The sequence below is a fragment of the Canis lupus genome, chromosome 10 (assembly GCF_048164855.1).
Source record: "Canis lupus baileyi chromosome 10, mCanLup2.hap1, whole genome shotgun sequence".
Taxonomy (NCBI): domain Eukaryota; kingdom Metazoa; phylum Chordata; class Mammalia; order Carnivora; family Canidae; genus Canis; species Canis lupus.
Window position 1 is genome coordinate 62601639 of NC_132847.1, and position 25422 is coordinate 62627060.

Genomic DNA, 25422 nt, shown 5'->3' on the forward strand with positions numbered 1-25422 from the left:
TGTGTATTTACTATATTGAGAGGTAAAATGTATTTGCTACTATGGGTCATGGCCAGAAAAGTTCAAAAGCCACTGTCTTGAACCACCTCTCCATATAAAAAGCCCAGAGAAGCCCCTCATACTCGAGTACTCAAGGGTAACGTTGCCCAGTGTCTCTAAAGTGGAGATGGACACCCTCTAATGATCATACTGCTTAGTGATCTGTGTATTCTCAGGTAATGGCCTAATGTGGCCTCAAAAACTGAGAGACCCCCTTGAGGCAGGGCAATTTGGCAAGTACACAGCCTTTCACCTTGTAGGAATTTTCCCTGAGGAAAGAAAAGATGATACAAGGACATATTTACATAGTGAAAAGTGGAAACTAACAAATGTCCAGCAATGAGGAGCAGATTAAACTGCAGATAAATGTACATAGGGAGAGTAAAGTCAACATCTTAGAATATGTAACCCATTGAGAAATATGCATACTATACCCATTAACAATAAACTAATTTTAAAAATCTAGGTACAGTATCATTTCAATTTTATAATACATTTATATGTGTAAAATAGATTTGGGGGTAGTGAGAATGTTCTAAAACTGTGGTGATAAGTACACAGCCTTGTAAGTTGGTTAGAAATCACTGAATTGGAATCTTAAGACAAGTAAACTACATGCTATGTAAAATTATACCTGAATACAGCTGTTAAAAAAATAGAGACTGAAGAAAAAAATGTAAACAGCAGTTATCTCTAGGTAGTGGGATTATGGATGATTTTTATTTTTGTCCTTACATTTTGTGTCAACATTTTTATAAACTATATACTACTATTATAATCAGAAAAAAATCAGAAAAATACAAATATATTTATTTAGAGTAAAAAAAAAGTCTTTGAGGTAAATATAGTTCATGTCTTTTCTCACCTGTTTTTGTTAAGGAAAGCATCTCCTCTGGTAACAGTGGTATCTCCAGTTAACATCTTGAAAGTTGATGATTTCCCAGCCCCATTAACTCCTAGAAGTCCAAAGCACTGAAAAAGATTGCGTAAGCTGTATAAGCAAACTACTAAAAATCTGAATATAAATGACTCTTATAAAATAGTGACCTCACTTAGTTTTTAGATAACATGATTCTAAAACATTATCTTTTTTTGGTTTTAAGAAATTATATAGATATTTATTTAAACATTTTATAATGAAACATACTGAACAAATTTGTAAATATTATTGGAGTTGTCAGGCTGAAGCCAAAGTTAATGTGCAAAAAACAGTAATGAAAGCCAACTAGTCACATTTCAATCTAATTTGGCTAAAAGGCATAAAAGAACACAAACATGAACAAGAAAATTTTTAAAACCCTACTTAAAAATATTTGAATTTCATCATCATCCTGAATGGATCACAAAGACACATTTTGGATCTACATTCTTTTCTTAAGTTGCCTGAGATTATCCAAAATTGTTGCTTTTTAACATATGGAATCCCAATCTTCTCAATGACTAATCGCTCCATGTAGACATAAAGAGAGAAGGCTCTAAAAACTACTTTTAACCATTATAAACGTCATTTGATGGGGTAGATAATCTGAATGAACGGAGACAAGTAGATTATAGACAGTGCCTTTACCTCGCCAGGAGGAATGCCAACGCATATCCTGTCAACAGCAGGCTTCCTCTTTCTTCTATATATCTGCAACCAACAAAATGTAAAAATTCAAGAACTGTAGTGAATCATAGCTATCCCAAGCAACTGTGGAAGAGTTTGGAATTATAACCCAAACACACAAAGTAAGGCTCAAAACTACAACTAAGTCGTATTTGAGATGCTAAGAGTCTTGGTCTGTCTCTGTGCAACTAGCTTCTGAATGACTCTAAAGCTTAAAATTTGATTATTTTTAATCTAATATCAACCATTTTAAGGGATCCCTGGGTGGTGCAGCGGTTTGGCGCCTGCCTTTGGCCCAAGGCGCGATCCTGGAGACCCGGGATCGAATCCCACGTCGGGCTCCCAGTGTATGGAGCCTGCTTCTCCCTCTGCCTGTGTCTCTGCCTCTCTCTTTCTCTCTCTGTGTGACTATCATAAATAAATAAAAAAATTAAAAAAAAAAAAACCATTTTAACAAACATATTGGACATTAATATCTACATAATTTTTCATTTACTTAATATTGTAATTTTTTTAAATTAAATTCTAGGGACACCTGGGTGGCTCAGTCAGGTTAAGCGTCTGTCTAACTCTTGATCTCAGCTCAGGTCTTGATCTCTGGGTCATGAGTTCTGCTGGGCATGGAGCTTACATTAAAAAAAAAAATTCTACAGGGTCAAAATATATAATCAAAACATTGCAAATACTGCATGTATTATAAAAAAGTGAACTGTTGGGAATCTGGCACAGAGAGTGGGCTGAAACAAACCCTCTTCCTAAGCAACAGAGACTTTAGCTTTTTAAACTATGATATTCAAACATCAATCATTTATTCTTCCTACCTTAGCTTTGACTGGATATATAATTCTAATATGTTTTAAAAAACACATAAGTGAAAAACAAATATAGCTGAGAACCAGACTTCATGTTACAAAAGTATTCTCAGTAGGATTTCTTTAATTAAGAAGGCTCCCTGGTATATTTTAAATAAAACTAAATTGACAGAAGTTTGGTATAGATGCACATATTTCAGGAAGTATGGTCTTTTCATTAATCACATCAGTAAAAATGCTCATTTCCAATACATAAAGCTGAAAAAAACTGAAGACAAGTAGTGAGAGCCTGAACTCACTGTCCCACCTTAGTCAGCTCCTTGATTTCCAAGATGTCATTCTGTCCTCCACCATCAAGAATTCTCTGTCTTTCCCGCTTCACATCTTCATCCTCATCATTCAAAGGGGGAAACTTTGCTTTGATAGGCCTTAGGGAACAAATTTTAAGAAAATCAATCTTTCAAGATATTTTTCAAGACAAAGGTCCAATTTCTAAGGAAGCCCTTTAAATCTACTGTCTCAAAAAAAAAAAAAAAAATCTACTCTCTCCAGTTTTTTTTTAGGATCAACAGTGTCATGGGCTAGAGGATGCCCACATTAGGAAAATCAGCCGCATTGTCTGGAGCTCAATGCAATGCAATGCAACCACCACTGACCACCACTGTTTCCCTGTTTTCCTCAAACCCTGTGACCCTCAACCAGATGTTCCACCAGTACTGAGAAAAAGCTCACCTGGGCCTGATGAAGAATCTGTACTGGATTAGAACAGTGATGAGGAAGAAAACCACCCCTTCCACGGCCATGGCGAAGAGGTTTCGTCCCACTAAGTCCCAAGACAGTGGTGAAACAAAACGGTTCTCCCCTGGTAGACACAATGCAGAGATCCAGTTAGAATGGAGCCACCAAAGACCATGGCCCTTCCTCAAATTCAGGCTCGAATTCACCTATGTTCCTAGAAACACCAATGGTTATTGCCTCTGACAAGCAGAAAAATTAAAGGAGTGATGACTTTCCAAGTCTGATTTAGGGTAGGGTCTTGGGAAAATATGCTGTGACCCATTGTCAGTCAGAGTTACAAGTATTACAACAAGTATGAGATCTATAATTTCATATCTTATGTTTCCTTTTAATAAGACATGCCAAAAATCCTTTTTAAAAAGACAAACAATCCAGGGTAATTTCTAGGGTATCTTAGCAAACTCTAAGTTTCACTAAAGGAAGATTAGAGAGCACTTTAAAAAGATGCTCCTTTCAGTAGGATATAATGTAACCTAGCAAACCAATCACCTGGCTTACATTCCTTACACATCTCCTTTGTACCTGCTAGTTGAGGTGGGGGGAAAGTCCATCTTCTATGTCCATTAAATAATATGGCCCATCTAGATATATAAGCCAGTAGATAAAGAATAGTAATATGGCCATAGGAGAAATATTTTTAAAGACTCTAAAGATAGAAAAGAGCTGCAGTAAATTACCTTTTTATAGACTGTGTAAAAGGTAATAGATGGCCACCTCTGCAAGCCCTTGATTTTCTTAGTAGTCAGAGCCAAAGTTTGTACCCCTCCCTTCTGATTCTCTGGCCTGTATCCAATTCGCATACTGTGGTTTGACTTTTCCAACGACTAACAAATGCAAACCATGGGCATCATGCCTTGGATTCAGGATAAAGCCAGTATTTTCCTTACCTCTAAAACCTCAGTGCATTCAGACAGTTTTCTCAGTGCTATCAGAGACAGAAATGAATGTTGTACCAAAAGACCTGTGCCACGTCCAGGTTCATTGTATGAACCTTTCCTCAGTGGTGAGAAGTCGTCTGCTCAGTCACCAGCCTCTTTCCAAAACAAAGTCCAGAGTACCCAGGCTCATGAAAACTGCCATGAAAGCACCCATGGACCACAGCTGTCACTCACCAAACCTTTCCAAGGCATCAGCCATTGCCTGGTTTTTCACCATGTCAATGAGCCCCCGTCCCAGGCAAAAATGTGGAAAGATCAAGAAGACAGACTTCAGGATATCATTGATGTTATTCAGCTTCTAAAAAAAAAAATAAGACAGAGAGAAACTGAATGTCATTTGTGGTTTAGGCTTAAAATATATCAAGGTCTGAAATATGAGAGAGAAGAAAAATTTGATTCCCTGGGGTGAAACTGAACCTTTGAATTCAGACACCAATTAATAGCAGCAGCCACGGTTGATGACATATAACATAATAAAATTTCTTCTTTAGAAGATTTGGACTAATGCTATGAATATGGAGAAATATGAGCAAAGTTTAGAAGCACAGTTATGTTTAATCAGAAGCAAATCCATAATAAAATATTGGCTTAGCATTTCAAAATCAAATTGCTCATGTCTGGGTCAACATTTCAGCTTCAGGATTTTGTTGGAATTTTAAAAATTCTTCTTGTATACATCAAGCCAGTGGCCAAACACCCAACAATTAAGTTGCTGCGTGCTGGATGCCTTGTTCCAGAGTACTAGGGGAGGCAAAGGTTAAGAAACAGTCTGTACTCTGAGGAAATGAGCACATAATTGGATAGGTGTCACACTGGAGGCATGAACTGAGGGCTTCGGGAGCAACGGGAATAGAGTACCTCCCAAAGGGCTGGAAAGGAAACCTTCACCTCGAGCACAGTCTTGAAGGGTTAGTAAGATAAAGGACGTTAAGACCTACAGGAGGATGGAGGGTCAAGGAGCAACCACATCCGGTGAAGTTACAGCGCCCTGGGGAAGGGTGTGGTGGATCTGGCCAGGAAGGGCTGTACATCGCCCAAGGCCTTGCATGCTAAGTTAAAGTGTCTGCACAAAGACAATGACAACAGGAATGGGCAGAGACCCTTTGAGAGATCTGTAATCAGAAGAACTGACAGGGTAAACAGCTGAATGTGGGCAATAACCAAAAGCAAAGCATCTACGAGGACCATGCTATCGCCAGCTGGGGGCACTCGGTGGGTGGTAATGACATCCAGTGTGACAGGAATAGCAAGAGAAATACTAGGTTCTGAGGGAGAAGATGATCAGGACAGGTCAAGTCTGGGGTATCTGGAAATAATCTAAATGGAGCCACTGGCTAGGCAAGTGAAAAATGTGAGACTAGAGTTCAAAGGAACAATCAGGGTCAAAGGCCTAGATCCAGGAGATAACAACATAAGACACGGAGAGGGCAGCTGGTCAAAGCCTCTGGGAAGAATGGCATCCCACAGAGACAGCATCTAAAGTGGAAAGCAAAGATGCCAGAGGACCGAATACTGGGAAGAGCAACACTTGAACAGAAGGGAGTACAGAAGACCCCGTCAAAGGAAACCGAAGCGTTTGATCGCTCAGAGAGATATAAAGAAAAGGAGGAGAAAGAGGTGCTATGCAAACCCAGGGAGGAGACAATCTGAAAAAGGACAGAGCCGCACAGGTACGTAGTACGAGATCATGATTCAAGGCTGCCCTCTGGCTCGCAGAGCCACTCGTCCCAGCAGGAGGTCATCTTTCTGCAGGACTCACATTGTTGGTAAAGAGCTCCAGCACAAAAGTGGCCACACTGCCGTTGATGCCGATGAAGAGGTTCACGCTGGTGAGGACCACGTAGGCTGTGCTGGGGATCTTGAACACGAAGGAGGCTGGGTACATGAGAGGTGTGATGGACCACCTGGTGAGGCACAAAGACAAATGTCCACCGGTGTCCCCTGCCTTCCCTCTGCCTCCGGCGCCGTGTGCCCTACAGCCATCCAGAGGTTCCTTACCCGTACAGCAGCAGTAGAAGAGCTAGGACAGGCAGGTTGGTAGAGGACACGTAGGACTTCTGCTGGAAGCAGATGAAGATGATAATGACCAGCGTGGCAGGAACCACATAGTTGCACTAAAAGGGAAGCAAGGAAATAAAGTTCACCCCTAAGTCGGAGACCCAACACACCTCAAGTCTTCACCATCATAGGACAAGAAAGGGCAGATAAACATAGTGGAGAATAACTTTGAATTAATGAAGCTACATGAACTATTAATCAAAACACCGGACAATACATTTGGACAAGCATTTTCCCCTTGGCTGATTTTATAAACTGCATATGCCCTTTCTGTCTTTCTACCAGCTAAGCCAAGGTGTCACGCTCAGTAAACTTACTGAACGATGGATTCCCCATCAGAGTAATTACAATTTCACAGGCAGCAAATAAGCTTCCATTATTCTCCCTGAAGATGACTTTGTGTTTCATCATTAAAGCTATATTATATCTGCCCAAGTTCAATCTCACATGGAATCTACTTATAAGCGCTCACCTCATACATGAATGTCAGAATTGTTTCATCACCCTGAGAAGAATTTTAAAGTCTGTCCTGACAGTGTATCAAGCATTAAAATGCAGGTATAAAGACCTGACTACAGGACAATTATGAGAATTCATAGCTGGTGGAGCAAAGCACAAGCAGGGAAGGGAGAGCTTCAGACAGCAGGGCTCCGCCTCAATCCTGTCCTTCCCCACGTTTATCACAACTTAGATGAAGACCTGCTTTTAGCAAATTTCAGAGTCTCTAAAGCAGGAAGGGACAGATAATACAGAGATAGAGAAGTGACATCTCTGAGTCCACAGACTCGATCTTTCATCTCTGAATCTCCCGCGGCTGCCACAGACAGATACACAGTGAGCGCTCAGGATGTGTTTACAGAATGAAGTAATTACCAGATCATCAAGATAACAACAAAACAAATGGATACTAAACAAGATGCAGTGTAACAGGGATAAATATAAAGTTTAGGTTCAAAAAGTCAATTGCATTAGCGTAAAATGAAAGAGTCCATTCAACCAATCATTCTGTGAAATGGACATTTCAGTTCACTACCAAGTTGCTAACAAGACAGCGCTTCTTCCCCATGTGATACCCGTGGGCTGAGTAATGAAAGTATGGGATAGAGGTCAACTCTCTCTAGACTTGGAACCCTTCAGACCACAGCCTGAACACAAAGTTAGTTTTGAGCTTGGCTTTTCAAAAGGAACATTAACAATGTGCAGCATGGCCACAGAAAGGCAGCATATCAGGACGGTGACAAGTCTGAGAGGCTTGGTATAATCAGCACAGACATCATCCTCAACATCATCACTCGTGCTTCTACAGTGCTTTAGAGATTACGAAGTGTGTTCTCATATATCATCTTCTATGGGGAAGACTTAGGTTAAATGAAAGTTGTCTTCAAATACCCGAGGGGCTGTGCAGTGGGAGAAGGATTAAATCTGTTCTGTGGGGCTTAAAATGAGTAGAAGTCAAGGGAGACATATTTCAACTCCACTTTACAAAAATTAGAACTTTGGAATTCCTTGAAATCCTCCATAGTGGTCTGAACAGAAGCAATATATTAAAGCTGGCACAAAAAAACATATTTGAAATGGATGAATAAGCTTCTGGGTCAAATGGATAGAGTTTTCAAATGAAAGATGGATTTCCTAAGGCAAAGAACACCTTGATTCTGGAGGTGAAAACCTACCAGACAAGGTAGAGGAATTGGAGTTTTAACTAAGAATCTTCCAGGTCGATGCTACTTTGAAAAGTGGTCACTTAGGAAATCAGTGGTAGTGATGATAGTGGTATTAATGGCTGTATAGACAGATTTTGTGTGATATTGGCTCTGTATTTGATACCATGCTTAGTGTCATGAGAGTATACAACTGCCTCTGCCTTTTCCTTTTTCATTCATTTTGACCACCTAAAACACTTTTAGAAAAGGCAGGGGCCCTCTCATCCAATACACAGCCCTGATGATTTATAAAACAGCAGTAGATTAGGTTCTTACCATATCCCACACAAAATTGGAGAGCCAGTAGATGACAGGCTTCACGCCACTGATGAACTGCAGGTGCTTTGCTTTGCTGACCCGCTCTTGGATCAGGAACACAACGAAGCTGGCCGGGACGAAGGACATTGCAAAGATGACACAGATGGACACCAGGACATCCACGGATGTGGTCATCCTGAAAAAGAAAGGCAGTGAGGATATGAGGGGCCACTGATGCAACTGAGAACTCAATCAAGCGAGATACATGCATGTACGTGTGTGTGCGCACACACACGCACCCACACACACAGATATCTGAGATAAGGCATAGCCCATGGGGCAAAAAAAATCCATTCACCCACTGTATTTTATTCAGGGTTAAAGATGATTATTTTCAATTAAAAAAAAACCCTGATAATTAAAATGCAAAATTGATTTCAATGAAAGAATCCAGCAAAAAAGAATCCATTGTCATAATGAAATTATTAAAAAAAGTCTAAGGGGACGCCTGGGTGGCTCAGCAGTTGAGCATCTGCCTTTCGCTCAGGGCATGATCCCGGGATCCAGGATTGAGTCCCACATCGGGCTCCCTGCATGGAGCCTGCTTCTCCCTCTGCCTGGGTCTCTACCTCTCTCTGTGTGTGTCTCTCATAAATAAATAAATAAATAAATAAATAAATAATCTTTTTTTTTTTTTTTTTTTTTTTAAAGGAAGTCTTAGAATGGCCAAATGGCATTCGCTTTGGTCCTCTGTTCTTGAACTTTAAGAGCATTAACTGGTAAGTTTTCACACATATAGGTCTAATGCATCTTGAAAATAAAATAAAGAAGTGTGAGTGTGTAACTATTCAAATAATTTCTGGATATAAACAAATTTGAAAGCAATAGTGTGTAGCATATCAATCTAACACATAACAAAAATTCTATCAAATTCTATTATAAGAATAGTTACAAGCCTGTTAAACAAGGCATAGCAAACTATTTTTATATTTATTAATTTTATGTGAACTTGGTCTAAAGATCCTAGTGATATATATTGATATTCTATATGAGTCACGCAGAAATAGCTGTGCCATGCTCTGTACACAGGAAAGAATTTAACATGTGTTGAATATCAACAATGTGCTGAGTGCTGGACTCGGCAATTTACATGAATTGCCTCATTTAACATCATACATCTAGAAATTTAGAAACCATAGTCAAACATAGAGCTCTATGATTCCAAAGGTTATGCACTTTTTTTTTTTTAATTTTATTTTATTATTATTTTTTTAATTTTTATTTATTTATGATAGTCACAGAGAGAGAGAGAGAGAGAGAGGCAGAGACATAGGCAGAGGGAGAAGCAGGCTCCATGCACTGGGAGCCCGATGTGGGATTTGATCCCGGGTCTCCAGGATCGCGCCCTGGGCCAAAGGCAGGCGCCAAACCGCTGCGCCACCCAGGGATCCCCAAAGGTTACGCACTTTAAACTGTATCATACTGGCTTTAAACTTCACACACACACACACACACACACACAAGCTTGACTCAGGAATTAAAAAGACAAGCTGATAAAAGCGTGCTTCGCTAAGTTTAGAAACAGTGGTTTCAAAACTAATAAAACTGGTTTTTTATTAACCACTGTGTTAATGATGAGCTAAAAATATTTTAGGATTTTATTGACAATTTCACTAAATTGTAATGTAAATTCACTAAATGTAATGGTTTTTAATCCATCAGAATCATTGATCTTCTGCAGTTTAATCCCTGCCAGCCAATTCGTAAAGTGGTCGTGTTCTGCCCAGAACCTGAATTAGCCCAGACATTCCATGACTGTAACTATGTCCTCAGCTGGTACTCTACAACCGGCTTCATATTTCCTTCCCCTATGCCATGAGTCTGCCAACAACGCCCTGTCCTCTCCTTACCCTACCCATTCAGACACAGCCACACTTACAGAGCCACTTCCGAGAGCTGCTGCTTGGTGAGATTCAGGGGGTGATTGAAAGCAGTAATCCCATACTGGCTGGGGTTCTCTCCCTTCTGCAGGTTGGCCCGGAGAATGGCATTGTTGATGACATTCAAGAAAGAGCTGATGGCATGCCAGCCCTTGTTGTTGAACCACACCTAAAATAAAATACACCAGGTACAAAGTAATGCTTCCAAATCCTGCTCTGGGATACAATGCCGCATACAATACATAGGCACACATTTTAAGAATTCTGGTCATACACCAAGATAAAACATTATAGTCAGAGAACACGGCAAAGTAGTAACAGCCTCCAGGTATGGAAAGTGCTGACCGTACACCCATTTACACCCAACAACATCATGAGCCGAGGGATCCCTGGGTGGCTCAGTGGTTTAGCACCTGCCTTCGGCCCAGGGCCTGATCCTGGAGACCCAGGATCGAATCCCACATCGGGCTCCCTGCATGGAGCCTGCTTCTCCCTCCCTGTGTCTCTGCCTCTCTATGTGTGTCTCATGAATAAATACAATCTTTAAAAAATAAAAAAATAAAAAAATAAAAACTTCATGAGCCGAAAGTACTTAAGTATTATTCATCAAGAAGCTACTAGAACAGAGGGCCTCACCTTGACGTTATTTTTCGTGTCCAGTCCTGTCATGAACCTCCCCAAGTTACTGAGAAATCGATCTGCAGAACTGTCCTGTGAACAACAGAAACCTGCCTCAGTTGGGATGGTTCACAAGCGAAGGACAATAGGACAGCTCCCTGAAGGGCAACGCAATAACGCTCTGTTCACTGAGGTGAGATTTGAAGCCACTGCATAACTGGCACCCAAGAAACAAGTGACCAGAAATCAAAAGCATTCATAATGCCATGAACCACAAGCTTTGAAAGAATCACAGGGACATTCTGTGACTCAAAGTCCCAAGATGCGGATGTCTGCTTAACCGGGTGGTAAGCATTCTTCAAAGTGGTCCTTTGGCATCCTCCTAAGACCCGGAACTACATTCAGAATGTGCAGGTGCATTGGACACGTGGGGCCTGTGCCTCAAAAGTGGAGATACAGACTCTAGGACTATCACGGATGTCTGTGACCCTGAAACCCATGCCATCTGAGCCCTCATTTTCATTTAATAATAGGAAACCCAAAATACTGAGAAACAAAGTGAGAGCCTACGAGGTCCTACTGCCAGTGTAAAGGAAATAATTCATTTCCTGTTTAACCAGTGATTGTTTTAGATAAGTAGGTGTGAAGCCCAGTTTATTTACCTACTGGTTACATTCATGAAGTGAAATTATTCTGAGAGCTTTTAAGCCTCTGAATTTTATTTTTTGATCTATGTTTTCAGATATTAAATATATACTGAGTAGCTCGGTCTTGGCTGGCACAAGATCTCAGTAAATGCCAATTCAGCTTTGTACTAAAAACGTGTTAAAAACTGTAAGAGGCTAGGTGATTAGATTTACCTGCCAACTATTCCCACAGAGTGGCAACTTTGGGCCTATTTCTCTGACATGTTCTAGGATGGATACCATACCTTGGCCAGCTTCAAGTGCTTCTTCACTTGCTTGATGGCATTATTAACTTCTTGACTTGAAGGAAGTGAATGAGAATTACTGGCACCCAGGGAAAATCCTCCATACCTAAAAGAACAGTGTGACATTAAAATACAGTGGGGCACACAGTACCATTCAGGAGGCCTCACATGAAAGTGCGCGTGCTTCAGGTAGGTGAACTGCTTATTCGAAGCAGGACCGAAGTTAGACTCGGACGAAGCTGCATCTTGGCCTCCTCTAGTGAATCCTGGCAATCTCTTAACTCCTTATGCTTATGGCCGAAGTGGGAAGGACCAGCCTGTGACTACACAGTGTGAGATGTCTGAGACATTGAGGGAAGAACGGTCTTTTGTCTCACAGGTGCTCCTCCCACCCTGGATGCCCAGGCCTGCACCTGCGTGTGGGTCTCTGGGTGTCAGGGCAAGCAGATGAGGCGTTAAGGGTGGGACAGTGACCAGAGTAGCCTGGGGAGGGCTTAAAGACAGGACATGGCTCTTTCCTAGCGTGAAGGCCACGTAGGGGCCCCCAGCCTGCATCTGCTCTGTGCAGAGTTCTGTGGGTCCTGGTCCTTTGGAAAAAGGCAAAGAAGGAAGGTGGGAAGCGGTGGCAGAGCTAAGTTTTGATGCAGCCATATAAGGCATCTCAGTTTCTGGGAGGTATGAATGGGCTTCCAGGATGGTTCCTTCTTTTCTTCCCTAGTGTCACCTATCCCTTCAAAACCCAGAGAGACAAAGGAGTTCAAACACTGTGAAAACAGACAGCTTTGATGCCTCTTCCTTCATTTGAGACCTTCTTGGCTTCATTCTAAAGGCCTGAAAAATTGTCCTGGAGGCCCCAGGACACCCCCTCCCCTGGGAATCTGATTTCGGGGCGGGGGGTATAAACAGAATAAGGTATTTCCCTCACAACACTGTGCTTCCCTGTTAAATCCCTAGAGACCCTCCAAGAAACTGCTGAATTTCCCGAGGGGATCGGAATGCCAAAGATTTCAAAGGTGTCTGAGGCAGCAGCTGAGCACTGAGCAGGAGCACTGAGGTCTAAACAATCCCCACACCCCCACTTCCTGAGATCCCATATACCTAGATCAAAGTCATCCTTCTGAACTACAGGAGTCCAGACAAAATCTGAGCGAGCACAGAAAGAGATCGGCTTACCTAAACTCATTCACCCAGATCTTGTTCTTTAAACTGCAGAGGACAAAGAAAGAGAAAGCAAAAATCAGTTCAAAGAAACATTGATCCTATTCCTGATGATACAAAAGAAGTTACTCTCTACCCAAGGAGACAAGCCAGGACAGAAAGAATCCCATGATCAGGCTGGTGTAGGGAGGTGGTACCCATGGAAGGACACCCCAGTCACTATGTATTTTCTTCACCCCATCTTAAAACCTTGTTATCTAAAAACCTTATTTCATTTATATGTAATATATGAATAACATGTTGTTTATGTGAAAATTATGCCTTGGATGAAACCAATTAAATAACCACCTTTCAGACCTAAGATGGGACTAAACGTTTTTTTTTTTTTAATTCTTTTTAAGTAGGCTCTATGCCCATTGTGAGGCTCGAACTCATGACCCTGAGATCAAGAGTCACATGCTCTACCAACTGAGCCAGCCAGACACCCCAAAACTTTTTATATTCGAGGTAATATGTCAACTATAGAAGACATGGCAAGGTTATGCACCTTTCTTGGAAACTCACAGTAATTACCGTTCAAGCAAACCCTTGCCATTTAAAGTCACTGAGAACACCTAACAGAGAAGCCCCACAAACCAAAAAGGAAGCCAGAACAAACATTTTCTGGGCATTGAGCAAGTTTTCAATGCTGTGCCCCGATAGCCCTGGAACCTTCATGGCTCTTCCAAGGCTCCACAGCCATGTCAAGCCACTGGGCTGGCCCAGGGCTCGCTTCATAATGCCACATATCGACCATATTATCACACCTTCCATTCATGAGAGGCACTTTCATACGCCAGTGTTATTTAATCTTCACAATGAAATAATAAGAGCACAATATTATCACGTATTCTACAAATGAAGGCTTTTTAAAGGATAACTAGTTGATCCTGGTAAAGCAGATATGAAGTAGAATTCAAATTTGAATCCAGATTTATTTTTCATTGACATATAACTGATATAGAACATCTTTAAGGTGTAGAACAGTTTGATTTGATATATTTATATATTGTAATATGATTACCATGGTACCTCCATCATGTCCTATAATCAACTCTTGTTTTCTGGTAAGCATATTTGAGATCTAGTTTCTTCACAACTTTGAAGTATATAATACAGTATAATCACAATACTGTCCATTTGATCTCCAGAATTTTTCTAATGCACAGCCCTGTGTTTATGCCAGGCAGCCTTAACCTTGATGCGGACAACTAAAACTTCGTAATACTTATCTTTTCTAGATTTGGAGAATATCCTAAACTTCCAAAAGCCAACATCAGGCCAAAATCAGATATTTTTCCCCATCACTGCTATTTTTAGATCTTTAATTCTCCTAATCAGGATTGACACAAGCAAGGGCCAAGTTTAGTAAATAATGACCTTTTGGCTATGATCTGCACATAGGTCTTCACCAGATAGTCCGAAATGTTTCTTCCCGTCAGGTTCTGAAGGATGTCTGCAGTGTTCTGTTTTCTCTGTCATCATAGAAAAACCAAGCACAAGTGTCTTTATGGACCATAATTGAAACAGAAAAAAAAAAAAAAATCAAGAACTACAGTGACACACGTCCCTTAAACATGGAACACAGTGTGACCCGACTCTGCCCGCAGGGCCCAGGCACTGCCATCAGCCAAACACAGGGGCCTGGTCCCTTCTGCTCTCAGCATTGGCCACGCACTTATACCAAGCCAAGATGTCCCCTAGGAAATTATTCAGAACTACTAAACAACAGACGGTGGACTATGATTCTTTATAGTCACAAAGGTTTTTAGGGAGCAGAATCATGGACTATGCACGGTGAATTCTTTTGTTCACTGGAGTTAGACTGATGAATAGATTAGCTGTTATCTTAAGGAGAAGTAACCACACATCTTTACATTCTTACACCCATTTAAAATTGTCCTTACCCTGCAACCTACATGCTGATAAAGCAGCAGAGGTGGGTCACGAGCAAGCCTGTTCCTGAAATTTTTCTCAATCAAAAATTTCAGAACTATTCCCCAACACTCACAATCTTAGAGAATGTCAGTTTTAAGACCCACAGAAGTTTTATGGGCCAGCCTCCCTAATTCGGAGGCAAGGAAACAGGCCCGGTGAACTGAGTGGCCTGTCCCACCTCACCAGCTCCTCTGTGGCAGAACCACGGATGACGCCGGGCCTGTCACAGTGTGTTCTGTTGCATCACCTCAGTGGGAGAGGCCAGACTGTGTCTTCCACTGCGTCTGGCCCACTGAGCAGAGTGTTGTGTTCTGGTTTTGACTCAAACAAGTAAGTAAGCTCAGCTCACCTCTCAAAACAGAGAAACAAGCTAAGACCTAGGAACTGTAGACCAAGTCCCTCCCCCTCAGAACTCACATGCTTTTCTCTGTGATAAGAATTAAGATCAAGACTGAAAGACAACACCCTGACATGACAGGTCAGCCATTCCTTCTTCCCAAGCAGAAGCTCCCCAGCCTGCCCTGCACCACTACCTGCTCAGTCACACAGAGAGCGACTCACCTGTGGGGGAGGCAGGCCCCCTGCCCCCAGGGGACACACGGGCAGCATCTTCTTGATTTTGTCACTGCTACACTGGCACGTGGGTGAGGGATTCTCCATCGTCCAGTTCCCATTTTGGAAGAGGTCTGTGATGGTCTGGGGAACTGGGGCGGTGGTCCACTCCTCCTCCCCCACGGAGCAGGGCACGTCTCTGCAAAGGGAAGATGTCAAGGTAGCATCACTCAAGAGGAGGATCTGGCCTTTCCTGTTGGCTCAGGAGCACAGATCAATTGATAACAAACATGCATCTGTCCCCTCACCGTTTTGTTTGATCTCCACACAGACCCATATACCAGTAACTCATTTTACTCGTTTTACAGTTAAGAACAAAGGAACACAAAGGGATCCTAAATGCCCATATACCAAACTCTGGTCAACCCAATCCACTGGCATCAGGTCTCTTGCCCTTGTGTTCATTCAACGAATATTCACTGAGCATCTACTATGTGCCAGACATTGTTCTCCATATTTGAGAGTCCGGGGTGAACAAGATAAAGTCCCTGCTCTTCATGGAGCTTGCATTCCTCTAGAGGAATATGGCAATTAACAAATGTTAGCCAAAAACAAAGTAAGAGGACAGTGAATTGGGGGAAGAGGGACTACTGGCTTCTTCCAAGGCATAAACGATTAGAAAGAAGTCAGGAAAGGGCTTGGGGAGAAATAACACTATAAGTAAAGGAAATAGAGTTACAAAGCCCCAAAAAGAAATGAACTTTCCATGTTTGAGGAACAGCGGGAAGGCAGTGGGCTGGGACGGGATGACATAGGATGGAGAATGTTGGGAGATGAGGGTGGAGGATGGCCAGATGACCCAGGCCTGGGAAGGAGTCTGCATGTTATGTCCAATGTGCTGTAAATCAGTGGGGAATGGCAAGACTCACTTTATGTTTTAAAATGAGTACAGAATTGGGGTTTGGAGGAGATGTGGGGAGGGTGCTCAGTACACGAAGAGCTAGGTTGTTTGCAAGCATCACAAGGCCTTTATGCCTGACTTGAGCTCCAAATCACTGCGAACCACCAACAAGACCCTTGTCCTCTCAGGTCTTATCTTCTCTACCCATAAAACAAAAGTACAAAATGACATGTTGAAATAAGGCATTTCTAATATCCCATCGAGTTGCAAAATTCTACAATGCACAGCCACACTCTTTATGTTATTCTCGTATGTACTAAAAATATCAAAAGAACAGATTTGTGGTTTGTGCTCTAGTTTTCTCTAAGGCACCATGACTTGATGGAAAAGTCAACATAAGATATGGGGTTTACACTCTAAAAACTTCACAAAATGACTGGCTGTGACAAAGCTCAATGCCACAATCGATGTCCCAGTCAAACTTCCCTCAGTTCTATTCTTTTTGGTAAAAGTTAGAATGTGAATTCAGTAGAAGTCACCAGAATGGGGCCCCTCTGTCACACCACCCCTAACACACACTCAGTGGGGCTCTGTCCCAACGCTGGGGGTCCTCTGATAGTGGGGACCGGACCTCTTTTTTGTCTCTGGAGGCTTGCCCTGAGCCCATGTTGGCACTTATCTAAGTCCAGACTGCCCAGTGGGCATATAATGACTCCACATCATCTCATTCTTCTACCTCGCCTACAAAATTTACAGATTATGTCCAAAGTCAAAAGTCTTCTGACTCCAGAGAGGATGTCTCCATGTCCTTTTTCATCATGGTCATCTTATTCTTTAGGAATGGACATAGGCTGATAGAGCTTCCACCCATTAAACAGTAAGTACCGGCAAATATTTCGCAAATATCCAATAATAAGAGCTAGCAGGTACATGGTGGCTATCTACCTAAATATCTGCTCTGAAACCTTGCATGCCCGGGTACCAGGCTCACTGGTCTGTCCACTGACAAAGTGAGAACCTTCCCCTTAAAACCTGGAATTCGGGCAGCCTGGGTGGCTCAGTGGTTTAGCGCTGCCTTCAGCCCAGGGCATGACCCTGGAGACCCGGGATCGAGTCCCACGTGGGGCTCCCTGCATGGAGCCTGCTTCTCCCTCTGCCTGTGTCTCTGCCTCTCTCTCTCTCTCTCTCTCTCTCTGTCTGTCTCTCATGAATAAATAAATAAAACCTTTAAAAAATAAATAAATAAAATCTAGAATTCAAGTTATTCCTCCTCCAATCTCCCTATACTTTCCCACACTCTCTGTAATTCCTCAGAGTCTATGGTGTAGCTGAGCTAGAACCTCATCCTACCTGAGCCTGAAGTGTCAAATCTGCATAGGCCATGGTTCAGCTCCCTTGGAAACTCAGTCTTGATGCACAAAGATCTACACACACACACACACACACACACACACACACACGCCATGGCCACTTAGAGACGCATGGGTATTTTACTGCATTTATTCATACTCTGCCTACTTCCTTAAAAAGGATTTTGAAGGAAAATACAAAAATGTGCAACTCCCAAAGAAGAAAATGTCCATTTTTATATACAATAATACAACATCTTCTCAGGCTGGTAAAGTGAAGAAGCTGATAAGCAAAATTGCAAATTATCTATAATGGCAGCCTATCTCTGCTTTTAGGTACAGGAGCCAGCAGAAGGGAAGAAGGAAAAAGCATTTGATCAGTATAAAGTGCTATTTAAATTAAATACTAATCTCTAAAGCAGTAAATAAATGCCTGTAGTGGTTTACTCTGCAGGATCCTAGAAAACTTTCCTAGTCGGCTACAATTGTTCCTAGATGGTCTGGTTAGATTACTAGATCAGCTTTTTAAAAATTAAAAAAAAAAAAAAAGTTCAAAGGACAAATGATACTAGTCACAATATGGCATCTATCACAACTGATAAAGGAAATACAGCAGACATCAAACCAGGTGACCAGCATAACACAAGGCAGCTGTTGAAGTGGCACTCACGGGATTGGATTTCCTTCCATACATCGGGTCCCGAAGCCAGGGTCTCTGGTGAGGGCATTCAAGAGTTCCTGGGTGCTCATGTCCTCAGGAGCGTCGTTACTGTGGGTGCATGAGAGGTGGCCAGCTCAGCAATTCATTAAAACCAGGAATTGGGAGGTACAACTGTTTTTCTGAACTGAACACTTCATTAGGCACTTCCTGTGTGCCAAGCTTTCATAACAGAAATGAGTACAATACAAGACCTACCCAAAAGGAGCTGACACTGACTGCATATTTAGGGTCAAGGTAACAGCCCTCTCAAGTGCAGCTTGTGTAAGTAGTAATGAATGGAGTTGTGTAAACATGTGTGCACATGTATATAAACACACATGTACCTTTCTATTTCTTTTTAATTGAAGAAATTCATTAAGGATCAGTTTTCCAAAAGTGCTTTCACAGTTATCCATGAAATATGAACTAAACAGGAAAGGAACATGGGGCTAGAGAAAGAGGAATCGATTCACATATTTATGCATTTTGTTTTGTTTTCATTGTTTGTTTTAAAGCTTCCCTTTCACGTCACTGACAGGCTTCCCCATCTAAAGATCTAAAATACTACAAGACTCAAGAAAGCTTCTGCAGAAGGAAGTAGAGAAATTCCTTTGTCCTTTTGTCTGAAAAGAACTGGAGTGTTAAGAGTAGCTGGCATTTGTGTCTAAAGAGCAAATGCTAGTTAGTATCTGTAGCTGCAATGAACACATGCATTGTCCTGTGCACGCAAACAGGCTGGAGGTGGCTGTGACAGTGCCCTGAAGCCTTGGGATTAAACGACAAAATTAAAACCTAGCTACGAAAAGCCAAATACTATATAGCTTCATCACAGACGTTTTACAAGAGTAGATTATTTACATAACATGCAGATGATGGTTCCGATGGCAGCAGTACAGAAGGAAAGGAGCTCAAAGTGGGAACAGAGGACTGGTCTATTATCTGAGGTTCAATTTGCTGTTGTTCTCTGCATCCAACATCAGTCTGTGGGGGAGCTTTCAAGGGCTGATCAAGGCCACTCCACTGAGCGATCCCGGGGTCCACCTCCCCTTGGCCCTCAGTAGCACAAACACCCTTGGTCAGCCTGAGCTCTCTTCTCTCCCAGGGCGCAGGAGGCAGACACATACCTGACAAATGTGTACTGTTCGTTGTACATCCAGGGCTGAAGTTCCAGGCTGGGGTACTTGCCAAAGGGGGGCACAATCAGGCTGAACACCAGAGCAATGCAGACAAACACAGCTGGCAGGACGATCTATGACCAGGGCACAGAGGGGAAAGGAAATTACAAACCAAGGGCAAATGTTAGAAAACAAGGCATGGGGCAAGCCCCTACGTGTCCAGCCAGCTAGCCTCCCGGACCAGCCAGCACGCAAACGAGCATTACAGGGCCCCAGACAAAGCTCCACCAAGGCACTCATGGAAGCTGGGAAGCAGCAGATGCTGAAAATGAAACCCCTTCCCTCTGGGGCATTTCTGGAGGCTGACAGCACGAGGCCCGAGGCCGTGGCCACCTAGCAGAGGCACCAAGCTAAAAACCCTACGGAGTGCACAGGGGTCACATGTCAGGGTGACTCAGAACACGGGGTCCTGCCCCCTTCCCTCTGGAGACCTGAGGAAGACCCCACCAAGGGCTGTGAGCCCAGCTCAGCTCAGAGAAAGGCCGAGACAACCAGCCCTGCACCAGGAGCCAGAAGACCTGAAGCCTGGCTCCGTCTCTACTACAAGTCTCTACCCATGTGAAGTCACTCCCTCTGTGGCCTCAGCAGTCTCACTTGGAATCTGCAGACCAAGATTAAATGACCCAGTCAGATCCCATGCTCTGAAAGGAACAGCAGCCACTGTCACCAGGTAATGGCCTCAAAAAGCATAATTACCTTAGTCCTTCTTTATGGGAAAATACTAGGTGACAATTACCTCATTTCATTATCGTTACAACCCTAACTAGGAGTAACATTATCACCAATCAACAAACAAGGGAATTGAGCTCAGAGAGACTAAGGAACTTGCCCACGGTCACACAGCCAATAAGTAGCAGCACCAGAATTCCAAACCAGGTCTGTGTGCTCCAAACTCAGACTCTCTGCATTACCCACTTGGTCTGTGGGGAAGACTCTCTGCACGTGCTTGCTCTGTACTTCTTGATTTTAGAGTGGGATCATTTTATCCCTTCTGATCAAGCCACTGAGCTTGCAAACACTGACAGGCGGGCAACACTGTAATGAGTCTTCTCTGTCCATTTTTTTCTGACCTCTCTGGCTACCTTTTTGTCAATTTGCAGCTAAGCATCAATTTAGAGAAAAATCACGTTTCCAATAAGTTTATATATCAAGTGCATCTGGATGTATCATTTCTCAGCTTATGATAGCTGAATTTGCCCAGCCAATTTTTCTAAACTCAGTCCTTGTTAGGCTATCCTCTGCAATAAAACTCACACATGTGCGCACACATACACACACACACACACACAGAGCAATCCTTAACGACAGGCCCCTTCTAAGCACTTATCATTTCAATCCTCATAACAACCCTATGTCATAGGTACATCATCTTCATTCTAAAGATGAGGACATGGAGGCATAGAGAAGTCACTTGCCCACAGATGCGTGAGTGGCAAGAAGCAGGACTGGGATTGAAATACAGAGAGTCGGGCGGGCTCCAGCCTCCACCTCGTCACCATGACCCTCTCCTGCCTTTGCTGGTCAGGAGCCCGCAGCCCACCCCTGAAGCCAGAGGCACCGGCCCAGAGCAGCACTTCACCTGAGCAAAGAATCCCTTCCGACTCCGTCTGGCAATCAGCAGCCTCTTCCACAGAAGTGCCACAAACTGCTGCTGTGTGAGTTTCCAGCCCTTGACCTGGTAGGAGCCTTTGCCGTCCATCCCGCTGAGCAGGTCTGTTTCTCTGGATTCTGCAAGAAGCCAACACTGAAGGTCACCTACTATCTTAGGCAGTTTAGACATCACCACACTCCTCCTTCCAGCATCCTCAGCAACCATCTTGCACGCTTGTGTTTGAAAGTAACAGTCTCAGGCACCTGGGTGGCTTAGTCAGTTGAGCATCTGCCTTTGGCTCAGGTCATGATCCTAGGGTCCTGGGATCAAGTCCCACATTGGGCTCCCTGCTCAGTGGAGAGTCTGCTTCTCCCTCTGCCCTTCCTCACTGCTCATGATCTCTCAATTATTCTCTTTTTCTCAAATAAATAAAGTCTTAAAAAAATAAATTAAGTCTCTCAGAAGTAAAGGCTTTCAGGACAAATCAATGTCCAAGGAAATGTTAGGACTGCAGATGTCCAACAGTAGCAGTTTCTGCCTTCCAGCTCTATCTGATGAGTGTGGAAAATGAAGGTGCCTTAAGACAACTGAAGAGAAATGTTCACACATAACTGTTGTATATCAAGTCATTCAGATGAACCAAGTCATCCTCAATTTCTTATAGAATATTCTATGAAACAGGCCATGCATTTAGGCTGACATGATTGAGAAAATACAATGCTGATTTGTCTACCATCTATTATTTTGGTAAAAGGTAGACACATTGAAATGATCCAGGTACTGACAATGTCTGAAATCCGGGAAAACAGGAGGGCCACACGCTCATACGAACTGGAAGAATGGGAGAGCCAAAAAGGTTTCTGTTCCTCAAAATTGTATAAAAATCCTTGTCTTAAACTAATAATTCCTAACTGAGGTGCTTTAACATCTTACTAATATTTGCTTGACTTCCTGCCTCCCCTTCTCCATCCCAGTCAAACGTACAGGGACACACTCATCCAGAATATCTAAGTCTAAGGTACAGTTAACCCTAAAAGCTGACTTCATTCAAAATCATTCATCCATTCAAAGAATATTTACTTAACAAACACCTAATGTATGCAAGAAAGTCGGTCTCCACAGAAGAGGTAATAGATGGATTCAGAGGATTGAGGGACCATCCTTTATTATGTGTCTCAAGTGAGAGATCTCAACTCAATGAAGAAAGTGATGAGGATGGGCTCTTTCAGGTTTGATGGTCTGCCTAATGCTGGAAAAGAGAAGGCAGCTTTTCTCATCTTCCCACTTCCCTTTGGGCCCTGTAGGCATCTATCATCCTGGGCTCAAGGGCCTCCAAAGGAAACACAGGAGTACCCAAGACAGAAATTCATTTTCAAAGAACGGAACACAGATCTTGGCCGAACAGACCTGGATCTACATCAGAATCATTAGGATCAATGGCATCATCTTCAGTGAATGGGCGAAGACAGCTCTGCTTGTCCCCAAAGGCTCGTCTGTTTCGTCTTGCTGGCAAGGTGCCGTCTGAAGGCAAAAGGAAAGAATTCCACATTTTCTTTTACTTGTAACAAAACAAGCCCTTCTCATCTGTCACAAATGTATACACTAAAAATAAGAATGGGATAAAACAAGTGAAAGGGAAACGCAGAACTCTGGTGAGCTAAGGCGGCCTACAGGGGGGCACTGCCCAGAGGGTGTGCAGCTCCCCCGGAGGGTTACCTGAGGTCTCAGCATCCACCCCACTCTCTTCAGCCACTTTGAGAAATATCTGAAAAACAGGAGTGAGAATATTATAAGCACCACGTTATGAGAGCAACCATCACCGCCATGATTATTACATTACTGAGTGGCTTGTTAGCCCCTAAAGACAAAAAGTAAAAGCTTCATTTATTTGTAACACTTTGCCAGTCACTTGGGAGTGAAGGCATTTTTAACCAGAGAGCATTTCCTCGGTAGTGAGAACTATCAATCCGGACAATCATTTTCAAATTAAAGGTATGACATTCGAACACCACAGAAGTAATTTGTTCTGAACCTACAGGGAGCAGGTTACGTGGCTTCTTCTAGGTCTACGGCTGCAAATCTTTGAGAAGCCTAGCACCATGATAAGTCATCCAAGACAGAATGAATCAAAAGATGATGGGTTCCTCATTGCTAGAAATATTATGTCAGGGATTCAAACATCGTAAGAGAATGTGAACTAGCCGATGATTTCTAAACCCTGAACTATACTCCACGGCCTGGAAACTGTGTAATAAAAGCACAGGCATTAAGGCCTTACCTCCAGAAATTCTGATTCAAAGACCCTGATGCTGACTGAGGCTTGGAATTTTTATTGTCGGCAATATCCCCAGATGCTTTTTTGGCATGGTCAAGCTTGGGGACCACTGGGCCAGACAACTTTTGTATCCTTCCCAGCCCTCCAGGTCTGTGGTGTTGTGATCTCTAAAGGGAAGTGCTGCTACACAGTAAAGGAAGCGTGGGCTTTTTAGCCCAAACCCCTGATTCTGAATCCTAGCTTGGCATCCCTGAGTGCCCAGTTTTTCATCTTATTATGGGGATTAACTTACAACTTTGTTTTTTTTTAAGATTTTATTTAAAGAGACAGAGTGTGCATGAATCAGGGAAGGGGCAGAGGGAGAGAGAAAGAGAGAGAGAGAGAGAGAGAGACAGAGAATCCCAAGCAGACTTTGTGCTGAGCATGGAGCCTGACACAGGGCTCAATGTCACGACCCTGAGATCATGACCTGAGCCAATATCAAGAGTTGGATGCTTACCTGGCTGAGCCACCCAGGAGCCCCCACAATAATTAAAACAAACAAAAAAAAAAAACAGCAAAAAAAACCTCACACACCCAGTTCAGCGCTAGGCACACATAGATTTTCCATAAATGCTGGCTATTTCCTATGTATGGCCATGACACAGCCACATCAGGGAGCAATCCTTTTTTTTTTTTTTTTAAGATTTATTTATTTATGATAGACATAGAGAGAGAGAGAGGCAGAGACACAGGAGGAGGGAGAAGCAGGCTCCATGCAGGGAGCCCAACGCGGGACTCGATCCCGGGACTCCAGGATCACGCCCTGGGCCAAAGGCAGGCGCTAAACGGCTGAGCCACCCAGGGATCCCTCAGGGAGCAATCCTAATAGAGCTCTCCTGTTGTCTCCGACAACTGTAAAGGGTTAACTGTGACCAATAATACCCCAATATCAATGACCTAAGGATAAAATGACCAGCTCCATGGTAATCCTATTCCCATGAGGGAAAAGCAGGCTGCCCGTCTAGCCTTGGGACTGGGGGACCTGCTACACCCTGAAGTCACGTAACTTACTTCTTCCAGGGTCGTCTCCGAGATGCCGTAACTAGAGATGCCCAGGTCTGAGAGCCGGTCATCAATCTCATGGAAAAGTTCTACGAAGGCCCCCTCTTTGGCAGCTTCGTAGGGCAGCACGTAAGTCAGCTCATGCCCAATGTCTTCCACCAGCCGGGCCTCAGCCACATGCTTCCTGATGAGGTTGGAGATAGCAGAGACATCTGTAGGGACCAAAGCACAAAGACGGTTCAGCCAGCTCAGAGGCCCCCCACTCAGGACCAGCCATGCCTCACCTTCTCCCTTTGCCTACTCCTCAGAAGCCAGCTGCCCACACAGGATACCTGTCCCAGATACTTGTGTATCTCTGGCCTCAGAGTTCCTGGGGGCAAGGGCTAGGTCTTATTGACCTTTGTATCACCAAAGTCAGGAACACTGTAGGTTCTCAGTATATCGTGGGTGGCTGGGTGGGTGGAAAGAAGGATGGAGGGCAGATGGGGGAGTGAAAGGACGGAAGACTCTGAGGTTGAAAGTCTTGTGTCTATGGCCTAAACTCTAGGATTCTTCAACAGAGAACCTGAGTGGAAGGAATGTTAAAGGAGTCTTCACCCTTCCCTAACCTTCTAAAGGAGGCTCCTGCTATTTACGTCAATAAAAGGTTAATCAAATAGTTCATGGAAGGAGACATCTCCCTGGAAAAAGCCAGTGGTTGGAACTGGGCCTAGGTGGACACAGTAAAGGCTTCTGCTCCATACGTGTTACTGGGGACACTGGTGTCCTATATATACCTCCAAAGGAAGACCCAGGATGCTGCTCTCCATCTCCCAGGCTCTCACTCTCCCTAGCTACTGAGATCCAATCCCTCCCATGGCTGGGTCCTCAGCTCCTCATCCCTGGTCTCCAGCGTCTGGCCAGATCCACTCCCCAGGAGATCCCCCACCCCCAATCACGTCAGCCTCTCGGGGACACTGCCCTGCCAGCTCCCAGCCCAAGCCCCAGGCTCCCCAGCAA

The 25422-nt window shown here is 43.3% G+C and overlaps 1 protein-coding gene across 5 annotated transcripts in view; it reads right to left on the reverse strand.

Annotated features, from left to right (window-relative positions):
* The window catches only part of ABCA1 (ATP binding cassette subfamily A member 1), a 128533-nt gene that overhangs the window by 8210 nt on the left and 94901 nt on the right, over positions 1–25422 (reverse strand). For all 5 annotated transcript variants that reach the window (XR_012038383.1, XM_072842211.1, XM_072842213.1 and 2 more), the window contains exons 25-44: positions 24433–24635; positions 22821–22869; positions 22512–22625; positions 21093–21241; positions 19463–19587; positions 18309–18407; positions 15398–15587; positions 14279–14373; positions 12875–12907; positions 11702–11807; positions 10789–10863; positions 10152–10321; positions 8231–8408; positions 6192–6307; positions 5953–6097; positions 4368–4491; positions 3190–3319; positions 2765–2885; positions 1607–1669; positions 905–1011 (exon numbers count right to left, since the gene is read on the reverse strand). Coding sequence is in view for 4 of the 5 variants with exons in the window: in XM_072842211.1 (XP_072698312.1) it covers positions 905–1011; positions 1607–1669; positions 2765–2885; positions 3190–3319; positions 4368–4491; positions 5953–6097; positions 6192–6307; positions 8231–8408; positions 10152–10321; positions 10789–10863; positions 11702–11807; positions 12875–12907; positions 14279–14373; positions 15398–15587; positions 18309–18407; positions 19463–19587; positions 21093–21241; positions 22512–22625; positions 22821–22869; positions 24433–24635 (2392 nt within the window). In the remaining variant the exon portion in view is untranslated. The remainder of the gene's footprint in view (positions 1–904; positions 1012–1606; positions 1670–2764; positions 2886–3189; positions 3320–4367; positions 4492–5952; positions 6098–6191; positions 6308–8230; positions 8409–10151; positions 10322–10788; positions 10864–11701; positions 11808–12874; positions 12908–14278; positions 14374–15397; positions 15588–18308; positions 18408–19462; positions 19588–21092; positions 21242–22511; positions 22626–22820; positions 22870–24432; positions 24636–25422) is intronic.